This window comes from Anopheles gambiae, chromosome X, assembly GCF_943734735.2.
Source record: "Anopheles gambiae chromosome X, idAnoGambNW_F1_1, whole genome shotgun sequence".
NCBI classification, from domain to species: Eukaryota; Metazoa; Arthropoda; class Insecta; order Diptera; family Culicidae; genus Anopheles; species Anopheles gambiae.
In genome coordinates this window covers 9,222,416-9,249,166 of record NC_064600.1, presented here as the reverse complement: position 1 = coordinate 9,249,166, position 26,751 = coordinate 9,222,416, and the positions used below count along the sequence as shown (strand labels likewise).

General features: G+C 47.5%; 2 protein-coding genes across 11 annotated transcripts in view; one reads left to right on the top strand and one right to left on the bottom strand.

Annotated features, from left to right (window-relative positions):
* The window catches only part of LOC1271726 (eye-specific diacylglycerol kinase), a 129,008-nt gene that overhangs the window by 76,931 nt on the left and 25,326 nt on the right, over positions 1-26,751 (bottom strand). For 6 of the 10 annotated variants that reach the window (XM_061649373.1, XM_061649729.1, XM_061649803.1 and 3 more), the window contains exon 2: positions 18,541-19,105. The exons of 2 other annotated variants lie outside the window; for them this stretch is intronic. The gene's annotated coding sequence lies outside the window, so the exon portion shown is untranslated. The remainder of the gene's footprint in view (positions 1-18,540; positions 19,106-26,751) is intronic. 2 more of the 10 variants (XM_061649499.1, XM_061649431.1) reach the window with 1 other exon arrangement.
* Positions 14,834-24,178, top strand: LOC133391139 (ATP synthase subunit a-like). Its single transcript, XM_061642215.1, has 2 exons — positions 14,834-14,866; positions 23,765-24,178. Exons 1-2 carry the CDS (start codon positions 14,834-14,836, stop codon positions 24,176-24,178), a joined length of 447 nt encoding a protein of 148 aa, XP_061498199.1.

Here is a 26,751-nt window from a genome sequence, read left to right as displayed (position 1 = left end):
GGAACGCTCACGTCCCCCGAATGCCCCCGGGAGAGTAGTGGCACAGGTGAGTTCCAGCCCGCGCAGAGCTTTCCGGCGAGCGCTCGTTAGCATAGCAAAGCAAACGTTCCGCCAATGCTTAAACAGGCCACAGTCGCTCCCGGAGCGGTTTTCCAGGAAAGTTTTAAACTTTCGGCACACTTTTAGAGTGCGCCGTAGGATGTGTGTGTGTGTGTGGAGTGGGGGGAGGGGATGTGAAGGACCTGAGGGTAAATTTATCATTGCAATTCCTAAAACTGAGCTCAGCACAGTTCGGTGTAGCACAGAACGCGACGGAGGGTCGAGGACCAAAAAGAACAACAAACGCCTGCAGCTATGCAATTAGCATGACAAATTTAGCTTCACACGGTGGCTTCGTTTTACAGCGCTTTTGACTATTTTGTTTTAATGCTACATTTTGGTTCAGCTTCACATTTCCCTCCCTTTCCAGCCGTCTGTGCCTCACCTCAACTCCTACAGATGATACTGCACGATTTTAATAATGTAATATAATTTCGCCATATTAACCATTTCGACAACTGTGGCTTGGGGTTGATTTTCCAGCAGGCTGAAACTGCCCACACGCTTCCAGCATTGGCGTCTGGTGCACATCTTCTAATAATGACGCCAATCAGTGGCCGGCACCAACGCACAGTTCGAGCGTTTTATTTTCACACGATCATTTCCTGATCACCCAACAGAATGGGTTGCCCTCATCAGCTCGTTCGGCCGACGTGACGTGCGGAACGCCGAACGAGCAGTGGGTTGCACAAACCAAACAGACCAAATTTAGTTTAATTGCAAAAGGGACGTGTGTTTTGCGCACGTCGCACGGGCAATGGGCTAATTGCATTAGAGCCGAGCAGTTAATGTCATATTGATTTTGTTCGGGTTGAGTAAATTATGCGGCCGCTGTCAACCCGCCCTATTATATGGCGCTGTCGAGTGAGCGAAGCAGCTGAATGCACTTCCGCATCGGGCGGCACCGAACTGACTATTTGTATAGGTCATATTTTAAGCGTGGAAGGTAATTTTACTCACCGTACAATGCGCTCGAGAGCAAACAATTACTCACTGCGTGTTGGTAGAAATTTCGAGCACAATTCTAAGCACTACAACATCTGCAAAAAGGAAAACTTAACAACCCAATTGTCGTTTTCGCGCACTGATTATGGAGAATTCGAGCAAAATCTTTTCAACTGGTGAAACTTAAACTTCTCTTGAAACTACACCAGTGGAAGGGAGTTTTAGAAAAAAACCCTTTAAAATCGATTGTGATGCAATTTTCTTGCTGATTTTTTTTTTCTGGAGTCACGCGGAAAATGATGCTTCCGTTCGTTGAAATAAATTTGTCATGCAGCCATTTTGTGCTAGAGAAATACCAATTTTTTATTCTACAAAATAACGCCGCACAAAAAGTGCCTTCATACTTCGCCGAAAACCAAAGCAAATGAAAGTTAAAAATGAACCCGACGCCATCGTCCATCGAAAGGAGACACGCCATCGTCCATCGAAAGGAGACACTCTAAATAACGAACACACAAAATCTTGTCACTTTTAACACAGTAGATCACACACACACACATTCATGATTCTTAAACGATTCGAGTACTAGTCGAGCAGACACAGGCTAACAATACAGAACAAATGTTACCAGAGCAATCGCGTTTCGCCATACTGGATTTTGAAAATTTGAATTTTGAACGTGAACATTTGTGTGCAAACGAAGATTAAAATCCTTTTTAAATCCTGTGTTCTGTTTTAAGCGGATTATAGTACTTTTAATAAATCAAAAAAAAATTGACAGTGTTAATGCTGAATACTTTAGGCTCGAACTAGTTGTTGGTTTGAACTCTGGAGCATGACTAAATTTATTTTCAAAAAACGCCCACTTATATAGTACAGAAATTTCGAAATTTCTGAGCTGCCGAACGCGCATTCGAGCTGCATGATACTTATATCGAGCAGCTGCGCGCTACGCAACAGAGAGAGAGATTAAGTGGCCTATTCACGTATGCAAAATAAGTAGAAGCGCCATCTACCGTTCGCTAGCCGTTGGGTGGAGCGTTACCATTACGCTTGTAGTAAAGGCCGGGGGACACTGTCCGTACTCGCTTGAGTAATTTCGATTTACTAGCGCATCTGGCCGCTTCAAAAAATGTGTTATTTTTCCATGCTTTTTAGTTAAACTGAACTGGGAAAGTTTTTGTAAAAGGTAGATTCACATGGTCTGGATGCATTTCAGCCAATTTCGCATCAAAAATGGGTGAACAAACTACTTAAATTTGAGATCCGGCTAGACCATTCCCTCGCTGACCAAAAAAAAAAAAGCTTCCACCAGCCGCCGCGCGATGCGCTAGACGGACAATGTACCCCGGCCTTAAGATGTAGTTTTTAACCTTCCTTGACAGCATACATTTACTTCAACAACAACAAAATCAATCCTTCCTGAGCTGAGCAGGAGTTTCGCAGATGGTTTCGTTTTGAGGTGTTGACATGATTGCAGCCGCCAACTGTTAAACTCCATATCAAAAGATTGACTAGTATCGTAAAACCCTCCAATAGCCTTGAGGTGTTTTTCATAATTTAAGGAACCTTTAATGGTAAATAAAAAAATCATCTCTATATACCTTGGTTGTTTTTCCAGCAGGTGCTCGAATCCATTATAAGAAATCCTGAAATCAATTATTAGAGATAAGCTGACAACACGGTTGTGTGACATGTTGAGCCCCAAGAAAACCCATTAAACTCTTCGCCAAAACCTGTTCCGCGCCCTGGATATATCAAAGAACTGCTCCACAAAAAAACCGCACACACACACACATTGACTACATTCTGCCTAATGTGCGCGCTTGCTTAAATCACGCAGTAAGCATAGGGTTAGCAGCAATCAGAAAAATTCTTCCCTTTTGCAGTAATGAAGATTCACGCAGCAAAATCGCTTCCGTGCGTCACGCAAATCACGCATTAAAACGCACCAGCCCTTTGGCACGTGCCGAGCAACGGAGCGAACAACGGGGTGTGTCGAAGAATTCATTCCCCTCGTGCTCGACCGCTCACGCAAACCATCACCACCACATCTCAACTACTAGCAGCAGCAGCCTGCGGGAAGGCTACATCGATTTCAAGATGGTACGCTCGGCGGTAACATATCCCAGGACAGAACCTCCCAAAAACATTGAATGAAACGACTGGTGAGACTTGACACGCGTGCGAAAAGGGAAGCTCAGCGGGGAGAAGGAAAGGATCGCCTGCACACACACACACACAGATAGAAAGGTCGGGAAAATCCCCTGTCAGTAAAACTGACAAGCGCGCACACAAAACGAGGCGCCCACCACGGAGAGCCAATTGCGAACGAGAGCACCCGCACCCGCGGTAAGGTCCCAGGGCGGATCTAATATTTGTAAAACATATCAATTTAACATTTTCAATAGGCACCCGGTTTGCGCAGGGGGAGCGAGGGCAGCTGGGCTGCTCTAGTAGGGGTTTTTGCGAGTCGGTTGCTGCCCTTTGCGAAAGAGGTTTGGGCGCCAGCTCCCGCCCGTAACTTTGCGCGCGCTCGTACACGTTGCTCCGTTGGCGAGGCTTTAAGCCCTGCCACACCGTGATTAGGATAATGAGAATCTAAGAGGTCGTTTGTTGCTGTTTTTTTCTTCTCTCTCTCTCTCTCTCTCTCTCTCTCCCTCCCTTTCTCTCTTGTTGGCAGCGTTCTCTGTCGTCACTTTGCAGCAGGTTGAGACATTAGATTGTACAAATTATGTGGCTTCCCAAAGTGGCGCCAAAGGTGCCTTCCCTGCCATGTCAGCCATTTCGACGCGCGCGCCCGGGCAAAATTGAAATAAAACACCTTTTTAACAGGTTTGCGGCATCCCATTCCAAAACCTCCTCCTTGTGCGTGTGTGTGTGTGTATGTGGATCTGACGTGGATCGTTTCGGGGGTTCGTGCGTTCCAGCCGTTTCTCTCCTCTCATCCCACAGTCAAATGTGTAAAACAGCACCGAAAAATGAAGCCAATTTGGAAAAAAAATCAGCCGAAACTGGAGCTGGCCAAGGCAGCTGAAGATATTTTTTTGTTTGTTATTTTTGCCAAATGGGTGCTTCAAATGGGGATTGAAAGAATATTCCAACCTTAGGCACACGCGTACATATTCAATAAAACAATTGAATCGAGCGTTGTCTTTTCCGGCCAAATGCTTTCCAATGCAGATAATTTAGAAAAATAAGACAATTTTTTTCTAGCAAGGAAATTATGGGAAAAGAAAGTAAGAGAAACACACAAATCACAAAACACCATGTGCGTGTGTGTGTGTGTGTGTGTGTGCTACTTTGACGTTCGTTGACTTGCAGCAAAATTCGTGACGCAGTGGCGACGAACGGACGGGCCGCCACCACCACTTGAGCGCAGCGGCGCAATCTAAATTTATCACGAGATTTCACGAGACCCACTGATCCATGTGGCCTACGCTTTGAGGGAGGTGGCGGGTGGGGGGGGGGGGGGCTTGAAGAGCGGAGGGTAGAAAAGGCGGTGTATCGTGTACGTGTTTTGTGCTGCCGTCGCAGAACACGGTGATGGATGTGCTGCAAATTGGTGACCATCGGAAGCGTACGAGCGTTGGCTCGAATCCATCTCCACAAAGAGTAGTTTTTTTTTCTTCTTTTCTTATTTGTGCTTTTCTTTTTTTGTCGCACGACCATCTCTCTCTTGAAAGGCACAGAAAGGTTGGTGTATCTTTTAGTTTTTTGTTGTTGTTGTTGGAATAAAAAAAAATAAAACAACATTTAATTCCACTTTAAAATGCCCCTTTTGCAGAAAGAGTTTTTGGTCCTTCGACCCGGATGGAGGTTCGGGCCTGCAGCGTTTCGCTTTCATTTCATGCTGAGCTTCAATGTGAAGCATACTATTGCCATGACGTGTTGCCTCAGGGTTTCCGCGTACGCCTAAACCAACCTTTACCTCTCCCCTCCTCGCCCATAACACCGCCAACAAGCCCGACTGTACGCTAAATTGACCGTCCGCGTGCTTCCGTCGGGGCAGCCGCCTGAACACAATAGACGTGCTAAGAAAAACACATACACACACACACACACACATATTCACAAACAAACACCGAGAGCGATGATCGATCGCAGATCAAATGGTGTTTTCCGGTTCACGTTTTTTTCAACTGCTTCCTTTTTTGCGGCTATGCTGCCCGCCCGGTTTGTGACTACAGGCACACTACTTTTGGCAAACGTTGGGTGCCTGGGGCCGAAACGCTCATCGTCGTACCAGCACTTGAACCAACCGAGAGTCCCCAGAACATTGAAGAAAAAGAAGAAGAAGAAGAAGAAGAAAAAGAGAAAGAAAAGAGCAGCCAAATTCAAACACAAACAAGCGTCCAAAAATAAACCACTTCAGCAAATGCAAACAGTTGTGGCGCAATGAGCGGGCGAGCGGGAACGGGCAGGGCAATCACACAAACAAAAACACACACACACACACACACACACAAGAAAACTACATCATCAGAGAGAACGAGAGGGAAACAGGGCAGGAGAGAGTGGCACATGGCACCATTACCTTACACTTGCTACATGCGGAACGGCTCACGGTAGCCGTTATCAATTAATTGAAAATTTTGGAACAATATCGAGGGCCCAACACGGCACGGCCATAGCAACTGTGTGCGTATGTGTGTCTGTATGTGTGTGTGTGTGTGATTGTGTGTACTGTAGCATATATATGGGATACTAGGAACTCTCGTGCCACAACAGCAATGACGAGTTCCTGCAAATGTCCTCCCGAGGAAAAGAAAGCACAATAAAACAAAAACCCAAACAGCATCCATCGTTCTGCTGCGCCTGAAAGGTAGGCAACAGTTGTTGCGTGGCGAGTGTGGCAAGTATGTGAGTGTTTGTTTGTTTTTTTTTTTTACAACAATAGTTGGTAACAGCAGTCGGTCGATTCCGGGCTACATTAGCGATGCCATGTAATCGAGTTGGAGCTGGGAAAGTTTTCTCGTTTATTCGTTAGCATATTATTTATTAGTTTAAGCATGCTGTGCCACGCCACGATGAGTGGCTGGGTGGTCGACCATCGAACGTGCAACTATTAAAACAGCGTTCGTTTTTACTCCCCTGTTTTCTACTTCAATACTGTGACTGCAGCTGCTCGTGAAGCGCACACAGCGACATCCAGGACATGCACATTTGATTAGCCTAACGGTGCTGGTAAAACACGCGCTTCTGAACTAATCCAATTTCCGCCCCGACTGAGAGGAGCGTCCGGCAAACCAGATGTTTGAAAGCACCAAAAAAAAAAGAAGTGAAAAGCACTCAGCAATGAGGGCAGCAACACAAAGTGCTTAGTTAAAAGTTTTTAATCATAATTAGTAACAGTTACAGTTTGCATCGTAACACAAAGGGCCGTTAGATCCACGCACTCTATTGTCATCCACGCTACTGTATGTTATCTGCGCTGTTCATTTCTTAGCAGTTCATTTAAAATAAATTATTGGACGCGCTCAATAATTTACAATCATTGCCTGAAAATTCCATAACAAACTACTCTCATTAAATTATAGCATACTTTCAGACATTCACATTGCTTTCCGAAGATACTAAGCAAAAGACAGAAAAGCAAGCGACGACAAACAAACAAACAATACAAATGTCCAACAGTCTCATTTTGTCCAATCAAAAGGCTTCTCGAGCGCCTGTACGCCTCAGGTACAGCTGCCGAGAAGAATGTTCTGCACAAATTCTTTACCCATACGTCGGCCGCACTGGACAGACGTGCGCGCCGGTCCAACAAGGCACATTAGTAGCACGACGACACGCGTTTTTATGCCTGCCGGAGAAGCGCACGATTGCAGCTCGCTGCCTGCTGCCACACGCGCAGGCCTAATGAAGCCAAAAGCGCTGGCGGCTCCAATGCTGGCCCGCGGTACGGTGTAGATTGGCCAAATTGACTCACACACGCGTACTGCGCCGAACCTTGTGTGTAGAAGAGAAGCAGCAGCAACTCCTCCGGACAGAGTCGGCCAAAGTATGTCCAAAGGAATGCACGGCAGGAATGTGGTATAGCGTACAAACCGTACCGTAACCGTACGAATTCGCTACCGTCCCGGGAGGGGGTTGCAGTATCCATTACACTCAACGCAGCCCGGGCGTTAGGCGGGCGACAGAGTGGGAGGAAGACGCACGGCACGGTCCCACGAGATGGCGTCCCTTTTTCGGGCGTTTTGAAGTGACGCACTCGTACGGGCCACCAGCCGATAGCGTGTCCCGGCACGCACGCACAACAAAAGGAATGGATTAATCCTGCCACCCCAACCCCAGGGGGGGCCCCAGGAGGGGATCCAGGAGGGGTGGAGGAAGGTAGGACGGGCGGATATGGCGTACAGATAAACCCTCAGCCAGTCGCGTGTCGTGTTTGTTACGCTATTCCGTTTGATCTTGCAAACGAATATTTTAATTTACCGAACCAACCCCTCTCGTCTCCTCTTCCTCCCTACTCTTCCACCCACCACGAGCAACTTGAAAGTAACGTCAGACCGAATTCCACGAAGATTCTACCTACCCACCGTGCACATACGAGTGGTCGATTGGGGAAAGAGAGCCAAACAACACACCAGTGGTGTGCACTCTGGAGCGCACCCACGATTCCGATCCGACTCCGGCAAAATCGGAACCACTGGTTCCGCCCGGAGTCAGTATCGCCGAGGGTCAGAGTCATCCGAAGACATTAGGAGTCGGATATGAAATGCCTGACCACAAAAACATTGCTCTGGCCGTCCTCGCCCGATTCCGGGCAGTCGACACCAACACCGAACGACTCCGGCCGTCTCCGACTCCGGATAACTCTGACTCCGGATGACTCCAGATGGCTCCAGAATGGCTTCGGATGACTCTGGACGACTCCAAACCCCGGCCGACTACGAACGACTTCTAATAACTTCAGACGACTCCGATGCTGGACGACTCTGGTTCACTCCTGACAACTCCGAATGACTTCGGTTGACTCCGGGCAACGCCGGATGACTCCAGACGACTCTGAACGACTCAAGATGATTCCGAATAACTCCGACTCCGAATGACTCCGGTTGACTTCGGGCAACTCCGGATGACTCCAGACGACTTCGGACGACTCCGGTCGACTCCAAACAACGCCGGATGACTCCAAACTACTCCGGACGACACCAGACACCTCCGAAGACTTCAACTTCGGATTACTCCCGAAGACTCCACCTCCGGAATTCTCCGATGACTCCAGATGGCTCCAGAATGACTCCAGATGACTCTGGACGACTCCAACCCCGGCCGACTGCGAACGACTTCGAGAGACTTCAGACGATTCCGACGCTGGACGACTCTGGATCACTCCTGACAACTCCGACTGACTCCTGACTACTCCGAATGACTCCGGTTTACTCCGGGCAATGCCGGAAGACTCCGGACGACTCTGAACGACTCAAGATGATATAGAATAACTCCGACTCCGAATGACTCCGGTTGCTTTCGGGCAACTCCGGATGGCTCCAGACGACTTCGGACGACTCCAAACGACCCCGGACGACTCCAAACGACACCGCACAACACCACACACTTCCGGAAGACTTCAATTCCGGAAGTGCCCCAGAAAACTCCAACTCCGGAATACTCCGGAAGACTCTAAATTCGGAATATTTCAACTCCTGATGACTCCGCATGACTCCGGATGGCTCGGAATTACTTCGGACCTACCTTTCGGAGTCGGATCGGTCATCGGTACCCATCACTATAGCACACACGCAACAATAGAAACACCACTCCCCAACGATGACGCGAATGAAATTCATGTCAATGGGTGAGTATGTGTGCGTATCTTTGTGGGTCCTGTGCGAACAGATTGCACCGTAGGAGCTATGGGAATGGAGGGGCAATATGGCCATGAATAGGAATAGTACAGTCAGACAGCAAAACAAACATTCCAAAATACAATGATTCTTCTTTCGAATAACTTCACAGAGAGAATCAACTTTGAAAAGCCCTGTTATTCAGGATCACCATCTTACCCCAGATTCCCCCGTACACACGCACGCTGGCAAGAGAGAAAAAAAAATAACGAGAACCGAACAAAAAAAAGGAACACCTTCGATAGCACACTCCCAGCTATTGACTCGCGTAAGGATTCGTGGCTTCCCCCCTCCCCTGATAGCACCTTCCAATGAGAAGGCTGCGGACAGGCTAGTCAAATCCCCAGCGCGATAATAATGCGAACATGACAGGGGCAAGGACACGGCTGCGACATCGTTCTGGCAATAATAATAATTACACCCCCAAAACCCACGAGAGCACAGAGGTCGAGCACAGGGACGATACTTTCATTCGTTATTCTGTCTCCGTTTTCATGGCCGAGTTGGAAGTTTGGAAACATTTTGTTTGTTTGTTTCGAGGGGTTTTTATTTGACAACATAGTGACCGAAGGCCCTGTTTCGTAGCCGTCCCCGCACGTCTGCCTGGTGCGAGGGAACTTTCCTGCAACATTAAACTTTGCCCGTTTTGACGTTCATTTGACAGCTGTTTGACGTACCCCGAAAGTGCGTCCAATCGCTCGTGTAAATTAAAACCGACCCGTGATGTCCGTTTGAGCGCTTTTCCTTCCTTCTCTCTCTCTCTCTCTCTCTCTCTCTCTCTCTCTCTCTCTCTCTCTCGCTCGCTCTCTGTCTCTTGCTCTCTATTTCTACGTATATATTTCTTGTCCACTCACTTACTCATGATTTTGCATGCCGGGTTCGGCGCTGCGGCAAAGGATAAGCAAAATCTCTACATCAATCATCATCAGTCTCCAGCCAACTTGGTCAACAAGCGAAAAAAGTCTAGGGGGGAGGGTCGCTGAAGGAAAATTTGATTCCAAAGAAGAAAAAAATGACAAAAGCACTAACTCACTCGCCCGACCCAATATTGCCATATTGCCGAAGCCAATCTAGGGACACACACACACACGCAAAGAAAAAGTGGCGTTCCAGGCGCAGAAGAAAATCGAGCGCCAGCAAACTCCACGCGTTTACTCCTTTCCTTCCTTCCGTGCTTTTTTTTTTGTTACCATATCGTATCGATTGTGCCACCGAAAGCCGTGGCGACGCCCGGTGGTCGTCAAAGTGGGACAACTACACTATTTTGCGTACGGTTTCGGAGCGGGTTTGGGTGCGGAATTCATGAACATTCCGCAAAACCCAAGGCCCCGGCCCGTGTCCCCGTCGCCTGGGCAAAGTTTTCAAAGTGGGGTAGTAGTTGCTAACCCCAACCACATTCGGTGCGGTCTGAACGAAATTATTCCCCCTTTTTTTTGTTTTTTGGTGGCCCAGCTAGGGGGTAGGCAGTAGGCAGGTGAAGGACGGGTGAGATTCGAGCACAAGGGCACACAGTCTATAAATAGCGCCACCACACACAGCTACACACATATACAATACAACGATCGCTTAATGCGATTCCCTTGCCGGGGCGAAAATTCTAAACTCCCGACCCCCAACCCTCAGGCCGGATGGTCTTGTCCGTTGGGAAAGATTTACCCATTGCTGATTGTAGGGCAGGCAGGAACGGCAACACGAAAACACACAGCACATAGTAAGGCAAGCACGAGCGGCTGATAGTGTGGCGACGGCAAGGGACGGCAGAAAGACAAGACGATGAGACACGAAAGCTTGCGCGCTCTCGGCCTGTGTGCTGTGTAAGATGCTGAACTTTATCAAGCGTGCTTGAGTAGGGTAAAACAAAACACAACGTCCTAGGCAGGCGGCTAGCGGAGTTGTATAAGACTAACTGCCCACAGCCGGCATTCTCGCTCGCTCGCTTTGCTGCGAAGCGAGAACGCAACCAACCGGGCTGAGAGTTGGTGGGGTTCGGGAAGCCTTTCGGCCGCCATGTTCAAGAGGAAGAAAACAAAAACACTCCCACATAATCAACAAATAATTCTAGACATCTAGGTCCATCCCAGATTCAACTGCAAAGAGCAAATGCGTGTTTGACACAATGCTCTATCCGTTGAGCCGTTGAGCCGGCGAAGAAAACGGTTCGGTTAGGCGAAAGAACCTGGGTGCGAAATGCTTGACAACGGTAACGGCTATGCAGCCCTGCTCGCAGGCGCACGCACTTCTTCCTCAGCGGTTTGCGTGAGTTCCTGATGAGTTCTAAGTGGTAATGCAAACATGAAAACCAACAAACCACCAAAAAAGGTTAAACTGAAGGATCTAAATATCTGTCATGAGTTACTTGTGTATTGTAAGTGAGATCCACCGAGAAGAACGAATACAATAAAAGTCTAGCATGGCTCAACAGTCACTATGGCACAACTCATGAGTGTCGTGAGTGATTATGGGCTTGAAAACTTAGGCGACCTCATAAAATTAATAGTCGGTCATTCGGCCAGAGCATGGACTCCGTTCGCCGAAATCCGTTCGTCACTCACTTCAAAATGAGCGTACAGCACAAGAATCTGCGACGCAAAACCTCGCGAATTTTCGTCCCATACAAACAGGAACGAACGGATTTCTCAATGAAACGTGAGTGACGTCACTCTCTCATGAGTGCCAATGAGTGCAGATTGGGTGTCCATGCTCTGGCCAATTGACTACTAAGAGCCACTCATGAGTGCCGTGAGTGATTATGGGCTTAAAGGTTGAGGCGAGTCGTGCGATGCATAATCGATTATTTGTTACTACGGCTACTACGCGTCACTCATGCAGTCACTCATGCAGTGATGCAGTGAATGTTTGACAGCACTGACAGCTCGATAAAATGCCCTGCAGTACGACAATGAAACTCGCAACACCTCAGATAACTCATGAGTGCCGTGAGTGCAATTGTTTTTGTTGCTGCTTTCTGCTCCCATCCACAGAACACGTTACACTAGTCCCCCGCCCCACGCTCCCCCTTACTGGACTCGTGTTCCAAAACCTGTCACTCACCTGCTCAACTCACCGTAGCACCGCACGCCAGCGATAAGCGCAGATAAACTAATTACAAATGGTGCCGAATGGTGAAGCGCCACAATAATAAAAAAACGCGGTGGCAGCACACGAAATCGTGCCACGTGTAAAATGCTACACACCCGATGCTACACGGAACAAATCCATTTGCACCCATCATCAAGCGGAATGCGCTACAGAGAGGCGGAAAAATCGGGAGTTCCAGCATGGAGGCGTAGAGGCGGAAGGCACATCGCACCGAGCGGCGGGAAAACAATGTACCAACAGCACCAGGAGTCACCGAGCGACGCGCAGTGCACGACTAAAGCCAACGGGCGGGGCCAAAGGGCGATGGGTGAATATCCCATTGAAAGGAGCTCATCTAAATGGCGACTGTGGAACGGCAACAAAGAAAACGTTCCAAAGCGTGTCCCGCCGACCGGTGAGTGCAGGTGTGTGTGTGTGGTACAAGCAGAGCAACGAGGAAAAGCTTTCCAGTTTTCGGCTTTTCCATGCTTTCCGACCGGCATCGGGCAGGGGCAGCAGAGTCGGAAGGGGTTGCAGGATGGGGATTTAGTACACAAGAATGCTCAGAAATGAAAACAAAACAAAAAAATGGCGGGAACCCGGGGGGGGGGGGGTGTGGAGAGGGGAAAAAGTACATCCACAGCTAGATTAAGAGGCAGATGCAGGTGCTGCCGGTAGGTGAGCGGGTGGAAGGTATGGGAAGAGGGGGGGGGGGGGCAAGGGCTGTGCTTAAGACTGGGTTATTTATAGCATGCAACTTGCCCAAGGTACGCCACCGCACAAACCGCCATGAGTGCTGTCGCTTCCGCATCGCACCCATTCCGCCCTATCTCTGCCTCCATGTTGCACGCTTTCTCTCGCTCTCTCTCTCCATTTCTCTCTGTTGCGCTTGTGATGCGCTTCTTTGTTCTGAGAGCTGCAGCTGCACTTTAGCATACTTTGGTGAGCGATTGGAACGGGCGGAAGTGAGTTTGCGGCACGCAATGACGAAAGCTTCCTGCTTCCATCTCGTCCGCCTCGCCCTCCTCCAATCCCCCACCACCCAACGCAAACAATTCATTCGCTCTTTCTCGCTCTCGCTCGCTCCCTCTCTCAGTTCTCATCCTCTGACGTCACGAATCACACGTTTTGGGGTTAATCGATCGATCTCGCCTAGGGCTTTGGGCGATGCGGTACTGGGTTATCGATTTTGCACCGATTTTGTCGGGCGCAGGACTCGGTGCCCTGGTCCCCTGGTTGCCGCTCCCAGCCACGGGACATTTTGCGGCCGCTCCGTGTCGAGCGGCTCCGTGTGAACCCCGTTGTGGGACTACTGGTCGCCCCAAAAGCTGGTCGCACAGCTACAAATTGGAGCACTGCTTGGCAGGCGAAAGGGTTCGGCCGCCGTACGAAAAATCACTCTCATTGCATGGAGTTCTCTCTTTCTCTCTCTTTTCTCTCTCTCTCTCTCTCTCTCTCTCTTGCTCTCTATTTGCTGTGTAATCAACCCACTTCTGGACGGTGCAGCAGAATAGTTTGTTAGAAAACACAGTGGCAGTGACCCGACGCCCTACGCCTCCGGTCGGTAGAGAGGCCACTTTAAACTCGGGCCACTAAGGACAGAGCGCCATACCACCGTCCCAAGACCCCCTGTAAGAAGATGGCCTGTGTATGTGTGTGCGTGAGACGAACAACACCAGTGTGTGTGTGTGTGTGTCTGTAAGTGCAAGTATAGGAAGGAAGCAAAAGCTTTTGTGATTTCCTTCCGGCAACAAAATGGAAGAAAACGAGGGAGAAGAACTGAAAACAAAAACGAACCGGTTTTATTTCCCGTAATCCGGGAAAAGCCCCTCACGTACAGCTTAAATGAAGCAGGAACGGGGGTTTAGTGGTAAAGCTTTTTTGGCCCCGATGCGATCAGTTTTGTCTGCGGAGCGTAAGCAAAAAGGATACAACAGAAATAGAAACTAATAAAAGATGAAACACGCTAAACCTTACTTTGGCCCGTCGATGGATATCTTGCTCTATCCTTATCTTTCTCGCTCTCTCACAATCTCTCTCTTTCTCTCTTTCTCTCTGTATCTCTCTCTATCTTTCTATCTCATTTTATCTCTATGTCTCTCTCTCTCATTTCCTTTCGATCAATCCAAACGGAGAGCTAACGATTAATGTTGCCGTTTACTGGTGCCGCCAGTACCTCGACATAAGGGGGCGAATTAGCTTTTAAACTATCCAAATTAATCCCACACAGCACATTGCAATGCCAATCAACTCGGAATGGAATGCTATTGGCTTCCCATCCAAGCCAATAGCATTCGTACCAAGCGGCCAAGTCAAGCGGAACGTCCACTTTCATCCCAATCCTGGTCATGGCACCAAAATGTGATTCGTGTAGCATATCAAATACAATACCGAGAGTTCTACAATCTGGCCTATCGTGTCGACAATGCGGTATGTGCTGCAATTAACACGCATAGCCCACAGCCTGGTCGAAAAATAGAATGCACTCCTAGTCACGGCACCGAAATGGGAAACTGTTTGGTGTTGCGCCCAAACACTGTTCTTACCCCGTAATGTGAACGCTCAATGCGATTGAAGGGTACTGGGAATTATCTAATCATCTGGTTTACTCTCCTGGTCACGGCACCAGAAAATGTTTATCACGGTCGGTATGTTACCGACGGTCATAGTTTACCTATCTCCACCGTCACAGTCACAACACAACTTGTTGCACCCTTTCCTTGCCACGATGGAAAACGAGCTGACTGTTTGGTGCGTGCGCAAGGACCTTGCCCAAAACCAAACAGAGGGACAACAGGGAGCGTCAACACGCCAATCCATAGGAGCAAGTTTTTGGGGCACACCGTCACCATCAGGACATGGTTGACCGGACGGCACTGGCAACGCTGCAAGTTAGTGTAAGGGGCAGGCAAAAGTAATAACAAAATAAAAGAACGGGAACTTTCTTCAGCTCCACCGGAAAACGGTAGGAACAGTTTGCCGGGGCTGGTCGTACTTTTTAGAACTATTTCACGACCGTCCCGGCCCGGCCCGGGGAAGGGGGCGTAGAGGTCACCTTCTCCTGACTCGCTCTCGCTGTATTACAACCTGGTGAGCACGGCTCACCCTGACGAATTATTAATGCAATTACGGTAAAGTGTTGGCAAAAACACTGGGGTGCGCTGCCCAGACGGTCTCACCCGCAAGGTACATTCCGCCCCTCCTGCTCCTTGATGATGGGTTTGGGGGCGGGGGGGTTGGGGGGTGTTTCAATCACACACAAGGGACGGTGGGATGCTACAAAAAACTGCAAAACAAAAAATGGTCCCGAAGCGACTGTGTGTGACGTCACGGGTGTGGGGTCACGTGCCCCCCATTGTGGGCACTTGTCAAGCTGGCGAGCGTCGGGCATAAAATTTCTAATAAACAGTCGGTTGGGTGAACAACGTTTTAAAGCAATCGTTAAAAAGAAAGACCCACCACCACTCTACCAAAGGGGAGCAGCTTTTGCAGAGAAAACACGTTTTAAACTTCAGCATGAAAAAAAAAACACATAAAATCTGTCCTTTCCCCCCATCACACACAGCCAGGGTCAGGGTGCAGGGGACCCCGGGGACCGGAAGCAAGGTGCTATTTTCCCGCTTCAGTTTTCTTCTGCCCTGGCTGCAATTTTCCATCAATGCTGTTGTTGTTCTTTCCACTTCAGACCACCTGGCCGCCTGCCACCACCACCATTGCCCCGAGTGTGTGTGTGTGTGTGTGTGTGTGTGTGTGTGTGTGTGTGTGTGTGTGTGTGTATGCGAGTGGTTATGGCACGGTTAAATATATGCATGACGTTCTGTGCACACCCGTCGGCCCGTCTGCCAAATGCCGGACCCGTGTGTATGGAAATTATTGTATGTTTGATCGATTTTTCGGTTGCCGCTTTTCTTTTGTTCTTTGCTAGGCTTGCGCTACCCCTCCCCACCGTGAGCATGTCCAGCCGTATTGGGTATTTGTGTTTTGCAAACACGTCTCTTGCAAATTTTCTTTCTGCCCCCATTTTGCCCAAACCCCCTTTCCCGTCAGCTCCCGCACACACACACATACACACATTTTGCCGCGAGCTTGGCCATTGTTTTTCGACTGGTTTGCCATTGCGATCGATCTGTTTGGCTACGCCGAACGATGTCAATCAGCAATTGGATGGGTGTCCTGGGCGGCTGCGGTGGTGGTAGTGGCGTTGGTAGTGGCGGGGGTAATAAAAGGGAACACATACATTCACAAACACATTGGATCGCCAGTTTCGATTGGATTATTTGCATAAAAAATAAATTATACCCTCGCTGGCCAATTGCTAACGACGGACCAGTCAACAGTCCCCACCCGGAAAACGGGATGGGGAGAGAGATGGAACGAGAGGGCGAGGAGGGGGTTTACGCGCAGCCAGCAATGAGCGGTGCTTTAAAAACTGCAGCAAAAAACCTCGCTCGCCCCCAAGCAAAAGGACTGCCGAACGCGGGTAAAAGAATAATCCTTCACGCACACTACCGCCGCTCAAGCGACCCTTGGGCGGCCCGTGTGGAGCGTGTGGCTTGCGTATTCTTTTGGCTGGCGCGTAAAGGGTAGAGGCCAGTATTGTATCCCCGCGCTCGGTCAATCTGTGTCCCAACTTCAAATTGAAACACTATTTTTCATTTTCAAATTGTGTATTTATATGCATCAATGCGAATGTGTGGTATTGTTATAACGAGGTGCAAGCGAATCCTTAAATCGCCATCTCTAACTCCTTTGTACAACAAGTCGCTGTGTTCCGGCTGTTTTTTTTTGACATTATGGAAGAAAGCTTGCAGCAAACTGTAATGAAATACTGATTCAGAAACACACACTTTGAGGTATGTTTGGAACCACGAACTGAAAAGTTTGGAGGACCCTGGTCTAGATCAACATTGCTGATACCATTATCAAAGCAAACAGGACTTTAGGCTTTATAATTCGGTCTAGCCATATATTTCATGATCCATTGTGTCTAAAATTGTTGCATGGCTCTCAATGGAAAAATACGTTTGCATTAAAAAAAATGGACAAACATTGTGAATATCTTCACCCTCGCAAACGAAACGTTCATTGCACGTTCAATAATAGCATTCCATGAATCAGCAGACAAAATTGTACACCTCTACTCAGTCTCAACTCTAATCGTCATGGCCAAGAAAGTGAAGCAACTTCGTTTAGAAGCGTGCGTGGTCAAAGAGAGGCACCACACTACGGTCGAAACGGACTCCGGAGGTTGGAGATATCGGTTCAGACTATTCCGGCATTTACAACTTCTTGGCAATCAGAGCAACAAAACAAACCCCCTGTTCCGAATTACCAATGACCCTGAAATACTTGAGGCTCCAAAGGAAGCTCAAGAAGCTGGGAGACATGTACAAACGACTACGAAAGCATAAATCGCGACCACCGGTTTCGCAGCGTCAGGCAATGACGCCAAAACTCAATGCGATCGTTTTAAGCGAATTTCGGTGGATTTTCGATATGACGATATGAGTCTGCAAACCTTCGTCCAGCATCTCCCTGTGCTGTGTCCCATCGAGAATTTCTGGACCAACATGATGCGAAAACACTACTCCAACAATTTTGTAGGTTGTAGGTTTATATTTGGAAGATTACCTTGCAAAGGATGTTAATGGAAAAAAATGTCTCTCCTAGTTACTTTTTTCGTACAGGTCGCACTGTTTATTGTAAGGGTAGGATACTTTGGAGAACCGTAGAAAAGTGTGCGGTTATTCAAGTTTAAACTGTTAACTGAACTCATCAATGCTACCTACTTGTTGTCTTCGTTAAGCTTTTACGCACTGACCCCCGATAAATCTTAGCTATTGATCACTGCTCTCATATCTTCTGTGCTAACGATCCGTTTCTATGTACGACAAAAAAAACATTCAATGATTGCTTCAGTGTTGTCGATCTGTGCCTTTAGTCTATCCAAATATTCTTAAGTTCTGAGCGATTTCTAGGTCTAGGTTTAAGCATTTTATGCAGGCTACGGAAACCAGATGCAATTATGGGAGTAAATAAATAAATTCCTTTCGAATAACGCTCCATAGCACTCCTGTGCATAAATTTAGGCGATTGCGGCACACACACAAATTGCACAACCACCAAACAAAAAGGTATGAAACGGGGAAGTAACAAATCGCAACGCTTTTACATTGAGTTTTTGGATAGATGTTGGTGCCTGGTGCCTGCGCGATCTGCATCGAGTGTTGTGGACGCAGAGGGATTGCGCCTAAATGTTTGCAATGCTCAATTGATAGCGCTTCTATGCAGCATTCCTATGTAGCACTGTTCAAGATCCAGATACGATAGCTGCTGCAGATAAACACCAACAACTGGAATGCCCAAAGGACGGAGCGCCGTGTGCAGCTGCTCGAATCGGCTCGTGCAGTACGACAACACGCAGAATGGATTTGCCCCCCGATGCAACCCGTAACACACTGTCAGCGAGAATGTTTACATCAACACTACAGAGTACAAAGCTGGAGCTCGCTGCCTCTCGATACTGGTATTGGTAGGGCCGGGGCAGGTTCGCCATTGCACTTACCTGTGGCAAGGTGCGGGCGAGCATCTTAGGCACGACTCGCCCCTCCCCTTCAGTACACCTCCGGCATGCGGCGCAGCAGTTCCTTCTTTGGGCCCGCCGGCTCGGACAGGACGGTGCGCCCCAAATGTGGGCCGAACTGCGCGAATGAGTGTATGTATTAGTGTATATGTACGTGCGTGCGTGCGTGCGTGTGTGTGTGTGTGTGTTTGTGATGGTCACACACGTACGCTCCGACGATGAACGGGCCACACACCCTCCTCCACCCCGGGGGGGGGGGGGCGGGTTCGCTTGATTGATTGAAGTCCTGAGATTCGTTCCGGGTTGCTGCGTTGGGTGCAGCTTGGTCCGCGGCGCCTTGCACTACCGAGGAGACTGCTGCTGCTGCTGCTACTGGTGCCACTCCACTTTGTGCTGATTATATGCCGCGCGCACACACGCACACACACACACTGATTCACGTTTTGCCACGGCACAGCTGGCACGCGCCGCGACACAGCATTCAGCCGTGCGCCGGCCTTTACACAAACACCGTACGGTTGCTGCACGCCTGCTGCATCCTGCTGCACTGCCCATGGAAAAATACAAAACACAGACACACACACTGCTATAACATCGTGCAGGAGGCGATGGTGGTGCCGAGTTTTCCCTATGGCCAAACTCGCCAGCACCCAGAGCGTTCGGACACGTCCAGCTTAATGCACATCTACGTAAACATATACAGGTGTGTACAGCGGAGAGTTGTAAAAATAACACACCTTGCACCTTCGCATTGATCCTTCAATCGGACGTGGGATGGTGTGGAAAGGGTTGGAGGCCGGAAAATGGCAAGGAAGGAAATGGAAAAAAGGGGAAAGTACAGTAGTTCGCTCGTATGGGTCCGAAACACCGAAACAAGCAATGCCACTTGACAAGAAGATGTCACCACAAAGACACACACATACACACTCACACACACACATTCATACAAACAGGAGGAAATACAACACACACACACACACGAGATGCTGCTCGCGCGTTTTGGACATCCACAGCAACGGAGATACGAAACAAACACCGATAACAGATGATGATGGTCGATGGAGGACAGACAAAGGAAGCTTCAAGTCATATACATTTAGCTGTGTGGTTGGTTGGTGTGTGTGTGTATGTGTGTGTGAAGGAAAGAAGGATGATTCCAACAATCAAACAAACGTGCGAAAGCAGCACACGAAAGTTTAAGTCGAACCAAAGTTTTACAAATTGCTTCGGAGCTTTTCTGTGTGGTTTTTATCCCTCAAAACATCTTCTTATTTTTTTTCTCTTTCTCTCTCTCTCTCAACATCAGACAACATCAATGGTAAAAGTTCGAAAAGTGTCAAACAAATCCTAGTTGAGGAAAATTTTCTCTGATTCCCACAACGCTGTTAAAAGCGCCTAAATGTATGCAAATCCACGAATTTTTCGTGCATGTGTAGATCTGGATGGATTGACTGATTGGGTGGTTTGCTTCAATGTTACGTTTTTTTTTTTGTTAAACGATCCTTTAGCTATGAGCGCCTAGATGTAGGTAATGAACATCACAAATACTGCGCAGTTCCATTTCGCTAAAAAGCCACATTCCACACCCGGTTAAGACGTATCCGATTCTGATGCCACGAACGTGCCTGATTGACTGCATGTAAGATAATGCCAATTTATAATTGTATATTGTCTAAAACATTTAATTTATTTGCCATCAACAGGCAGTGTGGTTTGGTAAAAGAAGACATGGACGGCAGGAATCTATTGCCGGTATTATTTGCCTGGCGAAAAAATTATAATCACGAGCATCACGTGACGATCACCACCGAGAACAATATAGGATATTGTTCCAAGAATAGGTTGGTAGCTTGATGTTCATTGCTGATACTCAATGCAAGTGCGTCATGACATGCCGAACGCGACATGCGAATGCTTGAGCCCAGCGCGATACTCTGGCTGACAAGCTGAGCCTAATGCCGTCGTAAGCATAATCATGAATCTAGCTGTGAACAGTGCTGCCAAATGCCACCAAAACTCATGACTAAAACGAAGTTCAAATCAGCTCACGTACACAACCGTGATAATCAGGGGTGAGACTCAAACAGTTGATGGACCAATCATATTGTTGGTGACATTTTTTTGTAACACTCAACTCTTGATCACTCACTTGGTAATGACATTTTCTCCCTATGATAATCACGACATTCTTGGGACATACTTGGAGATTGGTCCCGAGCATGCCTTCTCACTCTGTCTCGTTTGATGGTCTGTCGGGTAGAATGATAAAGCATTTGAGCGAGAAAGCATGCTCCTGTTGTTGCTTGGGACCACTCGCAGCCCCCACATTTCTCCCATAGCTATCGAGAAGATCACCGACAGAAAATGACGCAGTAGATGGCCAAGAGTTGGTTGTACAAAATGTCACCAATCATGTGATGGTCACACCAGCTGTTTGAGCATCGCCTCTTATTATCACAGTAGAGCTCGTTGCGCTGTCATGATTTTGTTTCAGTCGAAATTTGTTATGACAATGTCTGTCACATTTTGCAGAACTGATTACATTTTTTAAAAAAACATGCCCAAAGTGATTGACCAAGCGTTGGTTGCTAAAATGTCACAAAGCATGTGATGGTCATATCAATCGTTAAGAGTATCACCTCTAGCCATTGAGTACGTGACGCTGTCATGGATTTTTTTTCAGTCAGATTTTGTTATGACACTGACAGTCACATTTTGCAGCACTGGGTACCATGGTTGGCCACCAATCCGATTACTTTGCTGCGAGCAAGAAGTCACAAACAAGAATGGTACACTCACAACGCCATACTATGTTGATATTGCTTGTAGTAAAGCTTTTGCGAAGCCAGACAGCTTCCGAGCGCTGAGAAATGTGCTTCTCAGGAAAGCAAACCAAGCATTGAGGGAGCAAAAAAACAGGGTGCTAGAAAAGATAAAAACATACTGCGAAACTCCCCTCTCAATAATACTGGCACAGAATGGCAAGCTCTAATAACGCACATGACAATGGCAATTGATTTCTTTTGCATCGATCATTGTGCAGCCAGTGTCCCAAGCAGTTCTTATAATTCGAATGGTGATGTTCTTTCCCGTTTACGACCTGCAACGTGGCGCATCTTCAACAGCAACAGTTTCGCAGCGCAACCGTCGCTGTGCAACCGAAAGCTGTATTTTTTCCCTTGTAAATGTGTATGCAACAACGCCGGACCAACAGCGGCCATCTTCGCCCAGCGGGAAGCTGCCTCACCATGCAAACGAAGCGTGCGCGCGTGCCAGGAAGGCAGCAAAACGAACAGGACGTACGTACGAACGATTGGCCGGGCGCGTTCCAGCGGTAGCACAGCACCAGCACCAAGGGTATTCGACCCACCTGGGGGAGGAGGATTCGTGCCTCCGATCCCCCGCCCAGCCCGAACGAGCGCAGCAGGCCGCGTTGGGCGCAGAGAAATTCCGAAAATATTCTACAGAAACACATCCAGGGCCGGCGCCCGGTGTTTATCTTCTCCTGGCCCCTTACACCTTCTTTCTCCTTTCTTTCCCACCCTGCGCTATCAAAAAAGCGAGGCTTTCCCGGTCTATTCGGTTGGTTTCTTGTGTGTGTGTGTGTTTTTTTTTCCTCTCGCTTCAAGTGAACCCTAGGCCGGACGGATGGCGGTTAGTCCTACTAGTAACTAGAATAATATTTTCCTCCAAACGCACTCCACACTGCCGGTGGCGTACCGGCAGTGGGGCCGTTTTGCCCCATCCATCCATCACCCCTACCGCCGCCATGTTTGCCAGGGTAGAATTTGTTGGGAAATTCCCCAAAACGTTGACGTTGCCCGTAAACCAGGCCGGGCCCATTTCCCAGCAGCGATCGCTCTCCGGCTTCAAAAAGCGCTTGCCCCGCTTGCCACGCACCCCTCGGTCCCGCGCAAAAGGTATGCCCAACCAAGCGAAACAAGTGAAATGGCATTGGCATACCTAACAACGCAAAAAGAACAAACAAAAGAAGCGAGCACGAGCGAGTCCGTTCGCAATTGTTTGGATTCCCTTTAACTCTGCGTCATTAATTCGGTGCTGTTCGGCCCTGTGTCCTACGATAACAAACGCTTTGACATCGCTTGATCAAATTCGAGTGGACGGAGGGCTCACAAATTCCACTGTTGCTACGAAAAACAGTTGCCCGGGCCCCGGGAGTGTACAAGTACAAAACCGGCACCACTGTCACATGTAGAGCGGAATGTAGCAAACAACAATAAGGGAGACGTAATTAGACCCGAGCAGGCCCGTACGCTCGGTGGTTATTGCTGCTCTAGCTAGCGGAGTTAGGTCCACCAAAGAAAGCCACTTTGGGTCCAATACTCGCACGAGACAGTTGACGAGATAGATATGGCTTCAATTTTAAAATACCTCGAACTGTTCTAGCGTTTCCCGTCACATGGTTTACTTCATACCAAAACAAAAAAAAGAGGAACCTTATTCTTCCAGCTCAGCAGATGTACCGATGTTGGTTTGATATTGATGTGGTATTGGTTTTGATTCCTTTCCAAATAGTCATAAACCCTCCGTGTCCTTCGATTCTTCGCCAACGAGGAACGGGTACGGTATACCAATTAAGTGGAGCCCATTTTACAAGGCACAATGTCTCCGCATTATCCAGAGCACAGGTACAGGGACACTGGGTTTAGGAAACCAAATTTCTGTCGATAAATTTTCCCAGCAAAAGTATATCTCTAGGTACATTTCCAGCATAACTTTGTTCCATTGCCCAAGTCCTTAATCATGCCTAAAGTTTCAGGTTCAGATTGTTCGGATCAGATTCGAGCTGTACTACAATCCCTGAATTAATGCTTTGTTAAAATTAAAAATTCCTGTCCAGAATCTAGCCACTGTTGCTATTCTATCTTGCTATGTTCCTGTTGTTAGTTTTATTCTACTTTAAGTTTCAATTATTATTCTTGTGCTAGTTGTTATTTTTGTTCAATGTTCCTAACTTTAATTCAACCGTTATGCTAATTCTTGTTCCTTTTTCTGTTTATTTATTAGTGTCTGATTCTGTTCTTGTTCCTGTTCTTGTTCCTGCTTTTATTCCTGTTTTTGTTCCTGTTCTTGTTCCTGTTCTATTTTCTGTCTTGTTCATGCTGCTATTATTTATGTTCTTTTTGATATTTTCATATTCTTGTTCCTGTTCTTGTTAATGTATTTGATGTTGTTCCTGTTATAGTTCTTGTTCCTGTTCTTGTTCCTGTTCTTGTTCCTGTTCTTGTTCCTGTTCTTGTTCCTGTTCTTGATCCTGTTCTTGTTCCTGTTCTTGTTCCTGTTCTTGTTCCTGTTCTTGTTCCTGTTCTTGTTCCTGTTCTTGTTCCTGATCTTGTTCCTGTTCTTGTTCCTGTTCTTGTTCCTGTTCTTGTTCCTGTTCTTGTTCCTGTTCTTGTTCCTGTTCTTGTTCCTGTTCTTGTTCCTGTTCTTGTTCCTGTTCTTGTTCCTGTTTTTGTTCCTGTTCTTGTTCCTGTTCTTGTTCGTGTTCTTGTTCCTGTTCTTGTTCCTGTTCTTGTTCCTGTTCTTGTTCCTGTTCTTGTTCCTGCTCTTTTTCCTGTTCTTGTTCCTGTTCTTGTTCCTGTTCTTGTTCCTGTTCTAGTTCCTGTTCTTGTTCCTGTTCTTTTTCCTGTTCTTTTTCCTGTTCTTGTTCCTGTTCTTGTTCCTGTTCTTGTTCCTGTTCTTGTTCCTGTTCTTGTTCCTGTTCTTGTTCCTGTTCTTGTTCCTGTTCTTGTTCCTGTTCTTGTTCCTGTTCTTGTTTCTGTTCTTGTTCCTGTTCTTGTTCCTGTTCTTGTTTCTGTTCCTATTCTTGTTCTTGTTCTTGTTCTTGTTCCTGTTCGTGTTATTATTCCTTTTTTTGTTTATTTTATTAAGCTACTCCTTATTTTCTCTTTAGTCTCTATGTATAGCCCTTTATCAACAATTTGCCATTACCAGTACTGCAATGTTTGCCTGTCATTCTCAAACACTGTTAATGCGTCTTTTCCATCGTCGAACTGCGCTCAAGACACAATCCGTAACACGATGAACAAAGCAAACAAAAAAGGCAACAGCAAAGCGTGTTGCGAAGCCACAAATAATCTTCACCTGCCGCGCCAATCGAATCACCGGCTCGAACCCGCCCGGACTAAAGGAAACCCCGCGCAGCAAAACCATAAATCAGAAAATCCCTTCACTTCAGGCATTAACCGGCACAAATCAAAGCATTTCGCTCGGTACAGTTCCAGGTTCCGCCCTCAAACGCAGGGAAGCGGTAAATGCGACGCAAAACAAACACCGCCCTTCTCACGAAAGCACCGTTGATCCTTTAAAGCGGCCCTGCCGGCGGAAGCAGCCACTTTCGAGGCTTCTTTTTAGCGGCCCGATTACGCGCAGCGAAAGGTGGGCCCAAAACCGCTCCCCCAATCTCCAAACATCCCTTTGCCCGGCGCTGAAAGGAAGACGGAAAAGCCGGTCCTTTTCTTACCCAGTCCAGTGGTGGGAAGCGGGATGGTTTATCGAAATCCTTCACATTCATCCTTCACTGTCCATTGCCGTGTACATTAGCGATTTGTTTAATTACATTATCAGCGTACAACCGGAGACGGTGGTGTGAAATGCAAACAAACAAAAAAGGCAATGGAGTGAACTACTCTTCTGCAGTCAGTCCGTCAGACAGCCGTATTTCCCCCCATGTGTCGCTCGGGTCCTGTTTTGCGGTCCAAGAGAAAACGAGAGCCGATCGCGTGCCCGTCCCCGTGAGCCGGGGCCTGTGAGCTCCACCGATGCCGGGGCAGTTTGATGGCCACTCGAGGGTTTCCCTTTATTTATTGCCTGACCTGGCCCCACTGCCCATAGGGTGTGTGTGTGTGTGTGTGTCTTTGTTGTCGCTTTGGTGCGCTCTCTTGGATGTCTTGGAAACTGGGGCCCAGGATATTCATCTTCACCTGCAAACTCCCCGGACGGCCATTCGTTCATCCGAGGAAGTCATCCCGCCCGCTGGGAGCCATTGGAGTTGACTTGGTGTTTCCTTCTTTTTTCCATTTTTTTTTTGTTTTGCTTTATGTATTTGTGTGTATCAGTGGCTTTACTGCCACACGGGGATGACGAAATTGTGAAACCAAAAACCGTCCCACCAGTGGAAATTCGGACCCAGGCAACCCACCTACACACTGCCCAAGGCGTGTGTGAGTGTGCATGCGTGTGTTTGTTATATAGGTGCGGAGTGTGGAAAGTTTGCTTCGTCCAAACCGGCACACACAAACACTCAAAGACGCAGCAGGATATGAAATGTTTGACAGTAATAGACGCCATCGCACTAACACAGACACACACACATACAATCTTAAGCACATCGAATCGATGCAAATTGTGCACCACTAGGCGAGGTGGAAGTGAGAAAGGAACAATAATAGTAAAAAAAATAAATAAAAAATAAAGTTAAACCTAAATCCCGCACGGAAAAAGGCAAGCCAAAACGGGAAAGACGGGGCAAAATGGCACTGTTAAGGGTTTTGCTCAGTATCCGATTGGATAAATCGCTTTACAATGATGTTTTGGCGACAATCGAGGCTTTAACATCTTATTGATGGAACACAATTAGAAGTACACATATTGATAACAAATCTTACAGGGTTTACCACGATTTATTGGTCAGTTCTCATGAGTTTTTGGTCGTATCCCATAGATTTTTGGTTCGGTCCCATAATTTATTGGTATTTTCCTATTAGATATCAATACAATTGGACCAAAAAAATATAAGAAACGGCCAAACAATCGTGGGAACGCACCAAAAAAATATGGGAACCCACCAAAGATAGATGGGAATCCACCAATCAATCGTGGGAAACCCAGTAATGTCTAAAATGATATTTAAATGTCAAAAGTCGTGAAAGTGCGGGGTAAAATGGTCTCGCTAGAGGGCAAAAAGGTCATGCACCAAATGCCAAAACACACCAAAACGAATGGATCAAATGGACCACAACATTGGACTTTGAGGCTTTGGTTGAAGCTCTCGTATCTGGGTAGAATTATAAGGGTAGAGATTTTAGATTTGTAAAATAATTCAATAAATTGCTGGAATAATTCACGTGTTGTCAGTATTTTTCTTGTCGATAGAATATACATACAGCATAGTTGTATGTGTGCATAACAAATATATTTGCTAGTGACCTTTGCTTACACCACTGCCTCATC